At 37.8% G+C, this 18,736-nt stretch overlaps 1 protein-coding gene across 1 annotated transcript in view; it reads right to left on the reverse strand.

Moving 5' to 3' along the window:
* Positions 1-18,736, reverse strand: part of fam13a (family with sequence similarity 13 member A) — a 108,932-nt gene that overhangs the window by 52,760 nt on the left and 37,436 nt on the right. Inside the window, 2 exon segments of the mRNA XM_030140327.1 lie at positions 569-610; positions 14,302-14,549. Of these exon segments, the coding sequence (XP_029996187.1) occupies positions 569-610; positions 14,302-14,549 (290 nt within the window).

Below are 18,736 nucleotides of genomic sequence, written 5' to 3' on the forward strand. Positions count from 1 at the left end.
AAACAAAAGCAGGGTCATTAATAATTAATGCTATTATCGAGGGGGTGTGGTAGTGCTGCTACAGATGTACTCATTCAACAGGTCTATTCAACTATAAATTATTTATGCTAACACTAAATTCACTTCTACTGGGTTAAATCATGGGCCTGTTATTATTGTATTAGTAGCAAACAAACAAACATAATGCATGTTTTATTTCTGATTTACATCTAAAGCCAGTTGATTCAGATATGATATGATTCAGACAATTATTTTTTTACTCTCTGTTCTGAATATAAGCAGATTTGGCCTTTTTTTAACAAAGCTAACAGACTGATTTTTGTCCAGTCTAACCTCATGTATGTTTGTTTGGTGTGTGTAAAATGTGGGCAGTGACCGCCACCGCCTCATTGACCCAAACAGTGTTGCATGTGCAGGCCGGCCTGTTTTCCCTCAAACTGAAGCTTCCATTGTTTTCGATGATAATGCACCGAGGCAGCGCAGACAGGGCAACTTCCCCCAGTACCTCCACTCCAAAACAACAAACTCTCACACAAATTTATCAGCTTTTAAATATCACAAGGCCTACCTCATGTAGAAAGGAGATATTGGTCTCTCTTCTTCTTGGGAGCTGAAATATGAAAACAGACATGATTGAATTCTTCTGCAGTTTGTGCTTAGAAAGTGAAATGCTCAAAAACAACCCAGCCCCCTGCCACTACATGTTATTGGAGGCTGAAAATAGGAACATGATGCTGGCTTTTGTCTGCAGAATAATGGCCATGGAGTGCTACAGATCAGTGCTTTTGTGGAACTTGTCTCGGGTAATTATTATGAACTGACAGAGAAATGGGTCCTGCTCTACAATATAGGCTAGCTACTGCCACTGGAACAATGCAAGCAGCACATGATGAAATTATGCAATACTAAGAGGAACTCAGTATTGGCACTAAAAGAAGAGGTTGCTTAATAGTATTTCCATATCCTGGCACTGACACTGTGAATATTTCATAATCTCTTGGTTTTGTTTGCCTAAGACCAACTGAATACTGGTTTATCTACACTAAAGTCAAAGCAGAAAAAAAAAACACTGTGCCTAAACCTGAATTGTTAAGCAGTACAAGAACTAGGAGATAGTGTTTATTAGTGTTAAAGTCTGTGACGTGCATGCAGCCTTTTTTAATTATTTGATTATGCATCACCTTTTAACTCTACAACTCTTTAACACTACACCTACAACTAATGCAGAATGTAAATATGGATATTACGCATGTACTATACAACAGCAAGGTTCATTCAGTTCATATTTAATCACAAAGATATTAATATATGTAAAGGAAAGCTGAACAAAAAAAAAATCATATTTACAAATGAATGATTTGTTCAACTTTCCTTTTCCTGGGACAGAATGGCTACACAACATACATACATGCCCTCACTGGCCAGAGATACGTAAGGATGAGTAAAGGGTGAGGTGGTTGATCTCCTGAAAACTTATCATAGTGCATGACTGTAAAGCCTCATGCACTGAGGTGTGTTTTGTTGCCAGAGGATAAAAGGAGTGCCACTGTATTCCTCTGCATAATCTCAAACACTACAACACAACATCTATTAATAGTTTTTTTATTTGCATTTGTATCATGCCTTAAAATGGGAGGTCTTGTTGTACTGGCTTCCTACATCCATAAAAGCCTGTGGACTGCTTTGTATGTAGGGGTTATCGGTCAGATTTCCCTAAATAATCCAAAGGTGTGTTTAGATCCACACCTGTGTGACACAGTTCCTCTCTCCAGCTCCTTCACTGCTGCAAAACTGTGCACAACTATCTACTGGTAACTTAAAAATTGTCATATCTGTCTGTTTTCTCTGCTTTTTTCTCTGCTTTTTTCTCTCTCTGACCTCTTACCCTGACACACCTCCTAATTATCATGATTCCATTCACCTGATGAGCGCACCTGCGTCTCATTAGGGGTGGTGTGTATATATTCACTGCTCTGATGTCTGTCGTTGCCAGATTGTTTTCTACCCCGTGTGAAACTCTCCAGCGTTGTTCTTGCCTGATTCTCCGTGCCTGATCCTGTTCGTCCCTGACCTGTCCTGCCTACCCGTTGCCTGATCCCCTGCCTGATCTGTCTGCCTGGTTTTGCCTTCTTCGTCCGTGCCCTGGTACTCGACCTGCCCTTTGCCCCTGACCACGTCTCTTCGTCCGCCGCCTGGTACTCGACCTGCCCTTCCTCCTAGACCACGTCTCTGACCGCCGCCTGGTATCGACCTGTTTCCACCTCAGACCTTGTCTTCAGTCACTGCCCCTCTGGATTCTACGGTCTCTCCGGTTCCTGGATTATCTGCCTGTCCCCGACGCCCCCCTTTGCCTAACCCCTGTTGGTTTACTGAGACTGTGTTTGTGACTTTGTTTAAAACTGTGAACTGTAACATTGAACTCCTGCTAAGCTTCAGTAAAAGCTTTTCCAACTCTTACCTCAGTGTCGGTCTGCATCTGGGTTCCCGTTGTACCCGTTACAAAAATGGAGTGTGCTAATGTCAACAAAGGACGGGCTCCCTATGTAACACAAACTCCATGTAAACACACAGGCATGTGGGCGAGCTCCAGCCAACAGCATGGTGAGGAAGATCATCTAATGGCCATTGTCACAAGGTTTTCCTTTGAGGTTTCCTGAATATGTCAAATTCAAACTTTAAGCTTTTTGAAAAGCTCTCACAGAATCCTGACATACCAGGAAACCTACAATTTTAACTCTACCAATTTCACCATGAAGGCTGGTCAAATATTTTATCAGCCAGTAGATTGTTGATAGCCACCAAAAGTATCTACTGACAATCAGTATGTATAATTTGGACTCTGTGGTGGTTTTAAACAAATCCAAGTAAATTAAATATTATGCACCTATTCTGGGATTATTTGACTTTAAAGATGTATGATTGTGCAACAAATCTGCCCCAGAAAAAGAAATGTTTATAGAAACACTGGATGCCAAAATGAGTGTCTGAAAACTTCTGACCATAACTCAACATCAGTTCCCTGTAGTTGATAAACACAGGGTTTGTATTTTACATATGAATCTTTAAATATTCATAATAATGTTAACAATGAATGAGTAATGAATGTCAACTGTGACTGTTAACCGGCATAAATATAGTATTTTCAACAAATCCCTTAAAGGTACTTTCAGAAATATTGCTCAATGAATCTATATTCTCTTGCTTTGCTGGTTTTGTATCATCAAACAAACATTCCACTTGGTACTGAGTGGACCATACTGCACATGTTTGGGACTCTAATGTGTTTTTGTACTTAATGTACCATCGTGTGGTTTACTGTAAGGGAAGAGGAAAACTCTCCAGAAACATCTCAAGTTCAAAATACAGGATTTAGTTTTCAAGTCAGATTGGGATCAAAATAGGCCAAAGTTCATTGAACTTCAGAAGACAAAAATTCCTCCAACTGCCTTTTAGGTGCAGGTGTCATTACCACAAAAACTTCTAGATTCTTTCTTTCACAGCTCAGTGGTAAATACTCCCACATCCGCATGTTCTTAACTGGTGTTACACAGTCTGGCAAGCGTATTAAAATAATGTGTGCCGTCACTACCGCCATGTTGCAAAAGCGGAAATCCTGCTTACCCACTACCTTACTGAAAGGATAAAAAAAGGGATCAGAAAAGGCCTGATCCCTCCAGGATAAATGGAAAACTACCACTAGCAAGTTGGTCAATCTGCTCCACTTTTTCAGTATTTTTAAAAATATGTTGACAAAAGTGGTCTAGCTTTGCAGGTGCTGGTCTCTTGAATAATCCACCCACTCACTCTAGCAATTTTGGCAATATCCCTGCCATCATGCTTTGCCTTATCTTTTATCAAAATCCCTATAAAACGTGAAAGTTATGCTATTTAGCAGCAGCAACACACCTGAAGGACTTCAGTCACGCACCAGCTGTGACGATGATTTATTTGGATGTACATGTAAAAAAATATCTGAAAAAAGCTTAATTCTCTTAAAACAATCTCACACAGTTTGCTCTTGTGTGAGTATTTCAAGGACATTATTTTGGTGGTGACTTTGGCTAAATGTTATCAGTTACAGCTGTGGTTAACTATTAATATAAACAACCTTTCTTTATTTTTGGTCAGGCTGTCCATCAAAACAGGTTGCATTGAGCTGTTTTTCTACCAAAAATGTGAACAACGGTCAAGTTAAACTACAAAAACAGGTCCAACCAGAGTCCCTTGAGTCCATTCAGGACCTCCAAACTGTTGGTACATTCTTAAAATACTTCAGTGTACAAACTGCATAGTGGTCAGGATCTTAAGTATTTGTCGGATAAGCCTGGCTAAGCTCTGCTTGTTATATGTTCTTTCCATCAAACTTCATACCTCAGGTTTTAAAGCGAGGTATGTTGGCCTGTAAATGTAAGTTCTCACGTGCATCCTATTTCGTGTCATGTCTCTATAATACTTATTACCAGTTCTACATCCTGCTGAAGTGTGACGCAAAATGACACTGGAAATAAAAGCATTTTCTCAAATATCGAGAATGTCAACAAGAGTTTAGAGCCCTGTCTGGTCTCTATTTGACATAATTACAAAATTAAATATATCACTTTGTCTATCTTTTCAATGATCAGCAAAATCGAGCTCTGTAGCATAACTAAAAAGAATAAAACTAGACTGGAACAACAAACTAACCACATGACATGTCATTTTTTATCGTTTCCACTCTTATTTTCCTTCAAAGTCAGTAATTCCAGTTTCCAGTAAAATTAGCCTCAGGCCACTACTGGAGCCATGTTCATCTGATAACAGCACTGATTAATCAGCTAATCCAATTACTGTCTCCATTTATAATAGAGATTTTTTAAAACTATATGTTTATTTCAGATTTTCACTTCTTGTGCATCACAAAAATAGGACCAGTGGCCCTGTATCTCACCAGCACGGTCTATCAAGAATCAGTAACAACTTGAACTTGTGAGGGTGTCAGGTTCTGCCGCTATGTTTGAGTCCTGTGATCAATCTCCCAATAGAAGTGGGTGGTACTTTCACTGGAGATGAACTCAACTAATGAAATGAAAGTCCATATATGACTTCCTATTAGTGCTCAGCAGTAACTATACTGATATCTCTAATTGTTTCCATGTTATAAGCCATCAAAATATGGCCCATTATGAGTGAAGGCACATGTTTAATATTTCAAAAAAATTTGTCAAAATCTAAATTTCTCAAAACTGTGAAGAATCTTTGTAGACAGTGTACCAAGGAAGCTACATATAAAGTTGGAAATTAATCCAACCAGTAGTTTCATCTGAGATGTTTGAAAAAATTGCTAACGAAGATGAAGACAATGATGACAAAGACGACGAAGACGACGCCAGACCCAGTGCCTTCACAAAACTAAACTAAGGCTTAAAAACAGGTTGAAATGTAATCTTTCTTAATTCTAAGCTAGTTTGAGGTTTGGTGCTGCATCATTTAAAGCGAAATCATGGTTTAATCATGTTTAAAAATTAATCTTTGCTGGTGCCACCCATGATTAAGGTGTCTTAGAGCATCAAACTGTCCGGGATGAGATTTAATGGAAAAGCACTACCATCCTGAGAAGGAAAACCAGTTTGTTCCAGCCAGCAGATTCTCACTATAAATATGTACTGTCAAGCTTTCAAGGCTGATGGATGGAGCTACCTGACAGCCAGCCAGCAATGCTGTTATACCCACAGGGAACCTGCGCTCACACCACACTGCAACGTTCCTCACTCCCACCGATTTCCAATGCGCTTCTAAGAAACCCAATGGTTACATCACAAGACTCAGTGAACCATGGCAACTCCACACAAAAGCCAGTATGCATCCCCTTGTGTGCAACTATGCCATGCTGAAAGTGTAATAAGTTCACATGATGCCGCTATGTTGGCTTACGTCGCCTGATGCCACTGTCATATTTCAGGTAAAGGTGAGAGCTCATGGATTCTAATTATTAAACAAACAATTTTATTAACCCTTTCATGCATGAATTATGAGAACCTTAGTCAATATTTTGTCTTGAGTGATTTTATTCCTCTTTAAGAATGAAAAAAAAAAAACAATGCAATTGATTTTTTTTTTTTTAATTAACGTTTTTTTCATGGAGTTACAAAAATGTCCACTCAGCTGGACATCACACATTGAATTTTTGAAGGAAAGGAACATGTATTTAAAACCCATCATCAGAAAGTAAGATAAGATAAGATAAGATAAGATAAGATAAGATAAACTTTATTGATCCACCAAGGGGGAAACTTAAGTGTGTACAGCAGTATAAGACAGTATGCGTCAATACAATAGAAAAATAAAGAGATAAAAATATAAACAATATAAACAAGTTTGTTAAAGTAGCTAAAGTGACAAAAATAACAATAACAATAATACAGTTATATACTGTGTGAAAACTATGAAATAAAAACATTTTTAATGCCGCTAATCTGATGTTTTCTCACATTTTAACATACTCTAATACTAGTTATTACTCGCTTAATGGAGATAATATGCAAAAAAAAAGACTGATTTTTAATTGATTTACACTCAAACATGTTACTGCAGATCAGGTTTATCAAGAACAGCAAAATTACAGTAATGGTATGAATTGCAGTGTTTGGGATGGTGCATAAGCGTCCACTGTGTTAGCTGATATCCAAATAAAACAATAAAAACCATGAATATACAAGAGAACAGCTGTAGAATAACAGTCCACTGTAGTGACCACTATGCATGAAAGGGTTAAAAGGAGCTTTGTTGTCTTTTGTTAAGATTTGACATGTTGAATGTGAATATGCTTTACAGAGGAAATGAGAGCCTCTGAGAGTGATGAGTGATTTCTAGTCAGTGTTAACTATAATATAAGTAAAGAAGAGATGAACAATGCCGACAAATGAGATGTGGATATGCCAAAAAGTGATATCAGAAAGATAAATATGAAATGAAACTTTAAAATTAATTGGGTTGTAGAAAATTGAAGATGTGCTTGTGTCAGAGGTCGCCTACTTTGCCGTGCTGCTGTTTGCGTTACACTATGCTGACACAGATTTGTCCACACATACCTATGGAAAGTGAGAGCAAGCCGACAAGTGGGAGGAGAGCTGATACAGATACGAAACGCTGACGGTCACTTATGGAAAATTATCGGGTATATGGTAAATTCAAAATTCACCACTTCTTGAAACTGAAACCTTTTCTCAAAGTCATCTGTAAACTTCCTTCGATATACCGCATTGTCTGAGAAGTCATTAACTTACCAATTTGATACTGCTGAATATCAGGAACTGTCCTCCACTACAGATGGTAGAATCATTTGAGTCTGTGCATTTCCAGGTGTCTATTTGTAAATACCAGTAAGTTCAGTCTGATGACGCACATCCCTGGAGTCCCCCGGTCATGTAAGCTCTAGATCAGACACTTGATACAAACTGACAAGAAAGATTTTAGGGTGTGGGGGTAATCCACCTTATGATTTAGTGGTACGCTGAGGCGGCAAAGAAAGCTTTGCCACCTCAGATGTATTACATTTGGCACTACATGTAAGAATGCATAACAAAACAATTAGCATGACATGGTTATTTCATACCCTTCACAATACTGAAAAATGCTAGAATATTAACCTTAAATATTAGCCTTAATGATAATAGTCCATTAGCACTGTGGTGTATGTGTATAGTGTCGTTACATATAGTATGCTGTTATACAAAACAAAATCATCATAAAGGTAATAAAAATATCTGGCACTCATAATATATCATATAGCAGTATGTATAAATTAGTGCAGTGGCATCTGTGGTTCAGTGCATAGTTCTGCATTCTGTGGCACTACTATGTGTGTCACACTAAACCTTTATGTAATGTGTTAATGTATCCGGTGCTGACATGGACTTAAACTCTCTGATTAATGTTGTACTAAAGGTCGCTGAGGTGTTTCAACTTAGTGCAGTAAGAGCCAAATTCGTGTCAGCATTTCTCATCTCGGTGCTTCAATATTACACTGATGTTGGCAAAGCTACTTAGAAAGCATAACACTGCAAACTAACAGCTCCTTGTCGTTGTAAGATGTTGTACAGCCGGTGGTTTAGCTAAGCAAAAACTCTCGTGCTAGCAAAAAAATTAGACGCAAAGGAGCTCACTGTAAAATTTCATGTACAGGGTGACAAAAAAATGGGAACTTTTTAACAATCCAATAAAACCAAGAGTGATGGAAGAAAAATATTTTATTCATAGTAATTGAAACCTTAAAACACGCCATTTAAGAAACAATGATGGAATTTTCATTTTTTTTAAATTACTTCCTGTAGATGGCGTCCTCCTGTACGAATGCATTCTTGAAATCTGCTGTTGACATTCCTCATTGACTGCTGCAACATCTCAGCTGGGACACTGTGAATTTCATCCTGAATTCTCTGTTTTAACTCATCCAGAGTTCTTGGTCGAGTCGTGTACACTTTACTCTTGAGATAGCCCCACAAGAAAAAATCACAAACGGACAAATCTGGCGATCTAGGGGGCCAGGGAACGTTACCGAATCTTGAGATCACACGGTTACCGAACAATTCTCGCACAGCCTCCAATGATTGCCGTGCAGTGTGTGATGTCGCGCCATCCTGTTGAAACCAGGTTTCTTGAACGTGTGGAAAATTGTTCAATTCAGGTGTAACGAAGGAACCGTTTTTATAAAACATTTTTATGGCTAACGCACGCTGTTGCCCGTTCCACTGATCCATGGTTACTAAAATGGGGGTGTGTTTACTTGCTCAAGGACACTGTCTCACAGAGCTGCCACTTGCTCATGTCTGCCAATATGCACTTCAAAAATTCCTGTTTTTTTGGGTCACCCTGTATTATGAAAGCCTGGTTTTCAAGATATCCAAAAATGGTTATCGGAGTGTGTTATGTTGTTAGTGTATGTCGGGTGTTTAGTGTTAAACAGGGAATTGTGGGTGGTTTGTACGATTGTTCATGATTTAGTTATGCTTAATTTCATATCTTTGCTTTGCCATAGTTAGTTCAACTAAGTATAAACTGGTTTAACGTTTAGCACATGTTAATGTAGTTGTATGTTAGCTTAGTTTTACTGTGTACCAGCTGCTTTTAACTGAGAGAGAAATCTACAAATGTTTTATTTCTCACAATAACACTGAGGTTGGTTTTACCAGACTCAGAAGTGTAGTCGTTCTGTGAGTACAGACTTGGTTGGTTTTTGGTTGCACTATCTTAATGCATGTATACTTTTTCGTCTTGCGCTTTATTCAGTTGCTGCCGTGACCACTGAATTTCCCCGTTGTGGGCTGAATAAAGTCTAATCTAATCTAATCTAAACTAAAGTAATCTAATCTAATCTAATTTCTTCTTACACTTTATTCTGTTGCTGCCTTGACCACTGAATTTCCCCGTTGTGGGATGAATAAAATCTAATCGAATCAAACCGAACTGAATCTAATCTAATCTAATCTAATCTACACAAAACTAATATAATGTAATCTAAACTAAACTAATCTAAACTAATTTAATCTAAACTATTCTAATATAAACTAAACTAATCTAATCAAATGTAATGTAATGTAATCTAAACGAAACTAAACCAATGTAATCTAATCTAATCTGATCGAATGTAATTTCTTCTTGCACTTTATTTTGTTGCTGCCTTGACCATTGAATTTCCCCATTGTGGGATGAATAAAGTCTAATCAAAATTAATCTAATCTAATCTAATCTAATCTAAACTACTCTAATCTAATCTAATCAAATGTAATGTAATGTAATCTAATCTTATCTAAACTAATGTAATCTAATGTAATATAATATAATCTAAACTAATTTAATCTAATCTAATCTAAACTAATATAATCTAATCAAAACTGAAATATTCAACCTGTATTTTAGACCTAGTGTCTTACTCATCGGTTTGACAAAATGTGATTTGTGCAACTCCTTTTGGACCAGTAGAGCACTGGTCTGAACAATCTATCTCTCTACCTACTTGACAGCAGAATCTTGTGTTTATATGGCATATGAGCAGCAGCAGGTGGCTCCGTTTGGCACCGGTTAATGTGGCATGGACACAAGTGTTAAACTTTTGGATTTTTGGCAGAGGATGTCGCTGGGTGTGCAACACTGGTCCTTTGACCAAGCATTGCACAAAGTTCAAGTGGTGACGTGAGTAGCTGCCTAATAGTGATAATGACAGAAAAAGGAGGGAGGGCTGGTCACAGCGTGATTAAAGAGCAATTATGTAATGATGAAATAATACCAAAAAAAATCATTATTTTTATTATATTGACCAAATTGTATAGTTTTACTGGTTAACTACACAAACAATGTCAACTGTAACCTAACCCTGAGTACATCCTGATGATTTGTTTTGCTCCACATTATATGCTCTGGCACTAACACTGAGACTAATTCTCTTGACAGTCTATTTGCATAAACTGGATAGCTAAAGCAAAGTTTGCCAAAAAGACAAATCCTGCAGGTGTGATCACAGGCAAGGTTAATGTTGGTCTAAGCCTCTGGTTAAAGCAGAGAGAGCCCCAACAACAGACACAGTGGTGGTCTTGCTATTCCAGGACTGGAGACACTCGACACCCAGTGGTTCCAGTTTCAGCTTCTTATAATAGGCTTGTTTGCATGCCAAAGGCGCATTGCCGCGGGGCTTGGGCCTTAGATCCCTGATCACTGTGCTGTCAGGGACTCAACTCAATCTTCACCTTCGCCCTGGCCTGATAATACATCACCTACGCAAACAGTGGTCATAACCTATTTACCACTGCTACTCCCTCCTAGGGTATCACAATGCAAGTAGAAACAGTAAAAGGAAATGGTAACACAAGGGTTCGGCATAGCACTGGGTATGAGGCAAAGTTTGTTCTGTTTGTGGCCTTAGTTTTTATTTCAAAGAAGCCATAAAGAATCATGCCCACAGATAAGACTGGGATGACTGTAAAATCATTAGGCAGCCTCTGTTCCAGATTTGGCAGCATGCCCTGTATTTAATTTACAAAAACAATATTTAAAGATTGCACATGCGCACTGTGCTTATATAATTTACTTTCTTATCTTTGCAGAGGATGAGAAAAAAAGCACGTAAACACTCATGTGCAAGTGTATGGATTTTTTTAAGGCAAATCTCAACCCAAGTCTCCCGTGTAGAAATCACTGTACAAGCTGTTACCAAGGATGGAGATAGATGTAGCTCATATACAGAAATGACAGGTCCCACTCCCAGCACAAAACAACATCATGTGAACACACAATATGTGAATCTTGTATAGTGAAGCTTCGAATACTTTGAATAATAAATAATATTGTATTTTCACCATTCATATGTGATTTTACTGTAAATACTTTATTGCATATTTATGAATGTAAATTGTTAATGTAATAAATGTTTTAAAAACAAAATGGCTCATAAACTTATTGCACTAAAAAACTCTTAACATTCAACATTTCAACAATGACGGATTTAGGGGATAAGAAAAAAGGTTGGAATTGCATCTGAGACTTCTTTGATAGTGATGATTAAGTTTGCATCATCCGCATAAAAATTAAAGATGTGAGAGCCCTGACTAAAATAGTCTGCATCAAATATAACTCAGGATGAAACTGAGATACACTACCTCTTCATCTTGCATCACTAAAAAGCTATTTAGTTATTACCAGAGGCCCTATGTCTTTATTTACCTCTGCCAGGAGGTATTATGATCGCTTTGCTTTGTGTGTTTGTTTGCATGTTTGTTTGCATGTTTGTTTGTTTGTTTGTTAGCAGGATAACTCAAAAAGTTATGGGCGGATTTTCATGAAATTTTCAGGAAATGCTGATACTGGCACAAGGAAGAAATTATTAAATTTTGGTGGTGATGGGGGGGGTGGGGGTGGGGGTGGGGGGAGACAGATCTGTCTTGGCAGAGGTCTGCACTCTGAGTGCTTTTCTTGTATTTAGATATGGGATCAATATCAGCATCTCTCATCTTGAAAGTTGCCAATGAATATTTCTAACACAAATAAGCAAAATACCATGCTATTGTCAAGGCTGAGGTTTGTCATGTACATTTAACTGGACACTTAGCAGAACATTAGCAGATTAAGATGAGATACAGAATAAACAAGAAAAGCACTTGGAGAGCACAGACCTCCGACAATACAGATCTGCCCCCCCCCCCCCCCAATCACCACCAAAATTTAATCATTTCTTCCTTGTGCCAGTATCAACATTTCCTGAAAATTTCATGAAAATCCATCCATAACTTTTTGAGTTATCTTGCTAACAAACAAACAAACACACACAAACAAACAAACAAACAAACATGTACGAACGCACGCACACACGCAAACACACAAACACACAAAGCAAAGCGATCACAATACCTCCTGGTGGAGGTAATGAGATACTGAGCTGGAGTTAAAGAGAAACAAATGTGGAGTAAAATAATTAGCTTTTATAGTTATTTTACTATTTGCTAAGACCCAGGAAAAATCAAATGAAAGTATCTACTGAATTGCACAGCATCATATGCTTTCTGCATAGCACTGTATCACATTGAATCACCTTGTTTTACATCGCATCATGATGGATTGTATTGCACTGTAACAGGAATAAAGTGAATGGAATAGTAGCTGATTCATAAACATTTCTAATATATCATATTACCCATGCAGTTTCACTGCTAGAAATGCACATTCCTAACTGATATAATTTAGGTTTTGTTTTGGCCACATAATAAAAACAGGCGTTCTGCTCTAGTGTTACTTCTTTTTTTCTTTTTTTTTTCACTGTATCATTATTTGGAATGAACAGGTAAATTCACCAGCAGATCGACATTGGTAAAAAAAAGAGACAAATGTAATTCCAGTTTTTGTTTTGAGTTAAGAAGATGCACTTCACCAGCCCATAAGGCAAACGAGTCCCAAAAATAAAATGCCTCGGATCATGGATCAAAGTTCATTCATCCTTGTAGTGACCATTCTCCTTCAATAGCTTAAATTTCACAGCCATTGCATTCAGGTAAACACAATGGATATACATTATTCTCCAAAGGATTATCTGGTTTGCCCAGAATAAACATAGCCAGATGGGGCTCATATACTCACTTAAAGAACTCTGTGATACAACTTAATTAAAGATGGAACAAGGCATATGGAACTGTGTACAGAAATCAAGGGGGGGGTCATCTGCTGTCGCTGTCATAGAAATGATCATCGACAATCGGTCAGAAATTAAATAAGTGTGTTACAAAGGGGACTATGAATAAAATCCAGTTATCCCAAATTTGGTTAAATTTGTCCTTTTGGATTCTTAATTGATAGGTCAATTTTTCCATTGTGTATATCTCTAAAATAATTCCAATCCAGTCCTCTAAGGTAGGCAGAATTAGGCTTAACCATCTCCATGTAATTGCTTTCTTACTTCCCATCCAGTGTTACTTCTAACCCAAACTGAGAATTGAACTTTCACTTAAAGATGTAGTTACATGAAGAGAGCAGACATTAAAAGTAGGGCTGCATGATATTGGCAAAACTTACGATATGAGTGTACAGCATTGCGATAACAATAATATTGTGATATTTCTCCTTCACCTAAAGAAATTCCAATTTCATCTACTAAGAAAAATGTTCCTTAAACATGTTAAATGAGCCAGTTGTTTGTATGCTGAGTCAATTATTTATAATTCCAGATAAAATACTGTACTACTACAATCAGTTACACAATTCTGTCCCACAACCTGGTGATGCTGCTACCATAGACCTTCAGACACAAACATAGTCAAATATTTTGTCATTTTGTTCAAATATAACAATGTGTAAATGGCATGGATGCATTTTAAAATTACAAAAGTGCCGCCATGTAAGAGCTTTAACAAAACACTATTCCATTGCTTGCCTGCTTTGGTAAATACTGCATATAAAATAAAATCTTTAAACATAAGTGTTCACGCCCTGCCCAAAGTTGTGCTCTAAAAATATTCACATCTTTTCAACATTAATAACATGTAAACTTTCATTCAACCAGCAGCAGTAGCATTATTACAGTTTTTTTTACCAGAAAAACTAGTATGTTAGAGTGGTAGAGAAAACCACTGTGGTACCCCATGGTGTGTAAAACAGAAAGTTAATGAAAAAAAAGAAAGTAAATGATTGCACATCTTTGCGATATGAATATTGCACACTCCATTATCGCGATAACAGTATTTTTTCGATATATTATGCATCCCTAGTTGAAAGGTTTACTAATGTATTCATATGCTGATATTTGCAAGATTTCTACTTTTGTCAGAGACAGGTGCATGTTCTAACCTGCTGAAGTCTTCCATGCTGCCGAAGGGGCTGACTTTTAGGTGGAGGTGTGGCGAGGCAGTGCCTGGGGGGTCCTGGCGAGTCAGCGGCACTGAGGCTGCCTCCATCACCTCTGGGCTGGGGCTCCTCAGCTCTGAGGTCAGGGGCAAAACTATCGGTATGGAGAGAGGCCTTGCGTGGGGTGACCCGACAGATTGTCTGGGCTGAGGGAGAACTTGAGCCATGCCGTCACTCTTCCCTTTCCTAACCTGTTTTACAAATAGAACAGGTGAGTCTCGTGACTGTAAACATGAGACGGCATGAGAGGTAAACGATGCTCCACCACAGACGTTTCTGCACAGTCAAGTTTATTCTACTGCATACCACACAGGAAGCTGTCAACCTCTGCTCAGGTTACAATAAAACATGCATTGAGGATCTCCTGAGGCAAAGGTGAGGCAGAGTGCAATAAAAGAACCACAAAAGACACGAGAGGGGAAAAGAGGATAAACCTGTAAAGCTGTAAGGTTAGACCAATGTTTTCTTACCGTGCTGACCCTGAGTGGGTGCAAACTGCGTGAACCGCCGACTGTCGTGTAGGAGAAGAACCTTAACCTAATTACAGCAACACTGTGTGTTCCTTTCTGCATTTTTGCACAATTTCAAGGATAGCTGAGAGCAGCGTCGAAGACTATATCAAAGTGATTTCTCCAACAGTATATGAGGAGAGGCTGTGTGTCGGCTAAAGTAGTCTGGCTGGCTTTGTCCTCTGGTAACGGGAGTATGTAATGGGTCTGACGCCAATAGTTTTAGTATTGATAATGGTCAACAAACCTAATCCTAAAAAGAGGCTCTGATCTGGACAGACTTCTGTCAGTTGAATTAAATGGACAACTGTTTTTTGGTTTTTTTTTTTAACTCCAATTACCAATGGAATGTTTCCATTTTGGGTTTAATCTAATGGGATGATCTAAAATCTATGAATGTCAACTCCATTTAGACAATCATTGGTGCACTTAATGGGTGGATATAATTAGCTCCATGAGCTGCTTTAGCGGGGCCTGGAATTGACAGACAGAACCCCTCCAGGTATTGTTATTGATTTGGCTAAATTTGTAATTCACAGAAAGCCAAAGAGGAGGAAAAACTAGAGCATACAGCAAAAGTGGGGGTTGGGGGCTGTTTCATCATACTTAAAGAAGACATCATGGAAAAGCAATGGAAAACTCAAACCAGGGTAAAAAAAAAAAACATTTCTATCAGCCAACTCCTTTAATAAAGATGTCCAAATGATGTCTAGTTGCTGTTTGTTTGCTAGTTAGTAGGCACATTAGTGCTGTAAATGCACTTCTAAGGTATAAATAAAGAGACAGACTGAGGCAAGGGGAAGCGTTGATGCCATTTACAATGACCTATTTTTTAAAAAATGGTATAGTTTAACCCTTAAGATCGAGGACTATTTTTATGGTGATTTCCCAATGAATTGTTCTCTATATCTCACCTTTCCTAAGTGATTTATTACCTTTTATTAAATTATCCTCTGAATTTTTCAGGGATAGTAAGATATTTTTAGATATTTAATCCTCTGTATATGTCCATTAAAGCTCAGAGTAAATTCAAAAGTTATAACTGTATCAAAAACAGATAAAACTGAAAAAAATGACTTTTAAATATCATAAATGAAATGTAAAAATAAATGTCTACAATCCCTCATTTATCAAACTACTTTGGTTTTACTGGTAAACCAATGTTGCAGCAGATGACAGTGTTTCTACGAGCTTCTAAATGTCCAAACACAATGTATCTGATGCCACTGAAAAACTGAGAAACTGAATTTTTCCTGAATTATTTAAATGTATTGATAGGATTAGTGGGTCAAAAGTTATTAAATATTTTAGATCAGTAAATGCTTTTGGTTGCTAGCGGCTGTTTGTTCTATTGTGATGAAAACATGGATTTATGAGGTCTGCAAATCACTGCATTCTGTTTTTATTTATATTTTACACTGTGGTCCACATTTTTGGGAATCAGGGTTGTAATAAAGTCAGCTGTGTTGTATGATTTTAAGAATATCTATCTTAATATCCAATAATCAGCTTTGTCCTGTAGGAACTGATATAATTACATTGGCCTTTAAAATCCATTTTTAATCCACCACTATAATACTTTTGACTAGACACAACATTTCATAATGGAAAATTCACTAAAAAATTGGATAAAATAGTTCAAACTAAGCATTTCACGTGGAATGACCTGACATAGAAAAGAGACCAAATTTAAAAAAAAAAAAAAAAAATACATGTAGGAGTCAAACAGGCCAGATGGCAAACAAGCTAGACAGCCCGAAATGGGGATATGGCCTGATTTCTAAACCATGGATTAACCAATAACGTGAAGTTCAGAGACTGAAATCTCAAAATCCTAAAGAAGTAATAGAATATTTAAAACTCAACATTTTATTTTAGAGCAATTGTGGTTTAGGTTTAATAATTTGCTGCAAAGACGGAAACAGCTGGTCTGCAAATAAACTACTGTCTAATCAACCAGTCTGTGTGTAGACGACAGCAACAGATTCAGCAAGAACCTTACGTGTCCAAAGATCATCTATCAGACATCCATGCCCTTTAATGACATATCAATCATAAATCAAACAGATAAAACAGACATGTTAAGGGCTCACAAAGTGATACGGTAATGGATATGTTATGTGGCTGTTTGTTTTTTCCTCACCCCGGGCCTTGTAAATATTGTGTCATGTACTGACTCATTACACTTACACCTCCAACTATTGAGTGCATCTCTGCAATCTGTGAGTGATTAAATCTAAATGTCTCAGGTTTTCTAGTCCCTGCTGACCTTAACCCCAGCAAACATCAAGGATAATTCTTTTAGTCTAGCCTTTCTTTAGGTGGAAAGCTTTGTGTTTCTCTAGGTGTGTGTTTTGGAAAATGGAGCTATAAAAGTTAATATTAATAGTGATGATTAATCGCTTTGATAAATTATTAAGGAAGTCCCGTCATTTGTGGATAAGCCACTCTAATTTGTATCGGAAGTGAATCACAGACTGTGCGGTCAATAGAAATCAACAACTTGTTTTCATATCAAAGGTTCAGTATACAAGATTTGTCTAAGGTTGTGTGCTTGTATTAAGTTTATGTTAGAGTCTGTTTTGTGCTGGTTGTTTTTTTAGATTACATAATTCCCGTTCTAAGTTGATGGCTGTCTTGGCTGCTTGCATCTATAATAACAGCCTGTGGACTTATTTCTACATGGAGGACTTAGGCCAGTTTTTCAGAGAAAATCCCCAGTGCCTCTCTGCTTTTCCTCCGAAGTGGAAACACTGTGTAACACAAACTTAGAAATGGAATCTACTACCATCAACAAACAATCAACAGCTAAGACAACCTAGATTCCAATACAAATTTAATGTAAACACAGGAGCATACACAAATGTTATCTACTGAATAGGGATGTCATGAGAACCGATGCTCAAGATACCATTCGATACTATGATGAAAAAAGAATCGTCGACACTCGTTTTTTTAATAAATGGAAAAACTAATGCCTGATGTAAGAATCGATACCATTGGTAGGCTACTACTCTTCCGGAATTGATGGGGGCAATATGTGCCAACAGTACACATGCAACAGGTACAGCAACTCCTGAAAGAATGGACACAGCTGCAGCTAATGCTCCGCCTTATCTAATCGACAAAAAAGGACCAAAAGTCATGTGTGGAAGTTTTTCAGGTAGACGACCACGACGTGGTTATGGACACACATAAGCAACTGTGTAAACACCGCTGCCGCGAAATTCAAACGAAGGCAGGGGATACCATGAACCTAGTAAAGCACCTTGGAGACAGGCACCCAGATCTGTTTAAAGAATTCAAGGTGAGTTCCATTATTCTGCATTAAACATCTGACATGTGATACTATCAGGGCTCCACATTGGCATTGGTCCGATGGTCTGATGCAGTTTTTACAACCTGGCCTGTTCGGACCACTGCCGATATGAAATGTTGACAATAAGAAACTATACCAGCAGTCACTAACAGGCGAACCGCGGTCTGGGTCTGGACCCTGAAGCCGTCCCATACAGACCTGGACCTACAGCTGGTGGTGGAGCGCTTCTATTTTAACCGGCGCAGCTTACAGTAGAGTAAATGAGGAAACGCACAGACCAATTACATGTATTTAGAACCATCCCACGTGATACCACTCAGCCAATCACGTCTGTGCATTCAAAGCAGTAAACTGTGACTGACAGTGCAACAGATGAGAGAGTTAGAGGCAACAGCAATATTCATTTATATGCAAATATTTAAAGTATTTCTTGTCTATGGGTTCTTCTGTTTTTTGTTTTTTTTTTATTACTGTGGTATCGATTTGGTATTGAGAATTGTGTACTTTAAGTGGTATCAGTATCAATTCCTGAATTTTTGGTATCGTGACA

This window comes from Sphaeramia orbicularis, chromosome 1 (assembly GCF_902148855.1).
Source record: "Sphaeramia orbicularis chromosome 1, fSphaOr1.1, whole genome shotgun sequence".
Classification (NCBI taxonomy): domain Eukaryota; kingdom Metazoa; phylum Chordata; class Actinopteri; order Kurtiformes; family Apogonidae; genus Sphaeramia; species Sphaeramia orbicularis.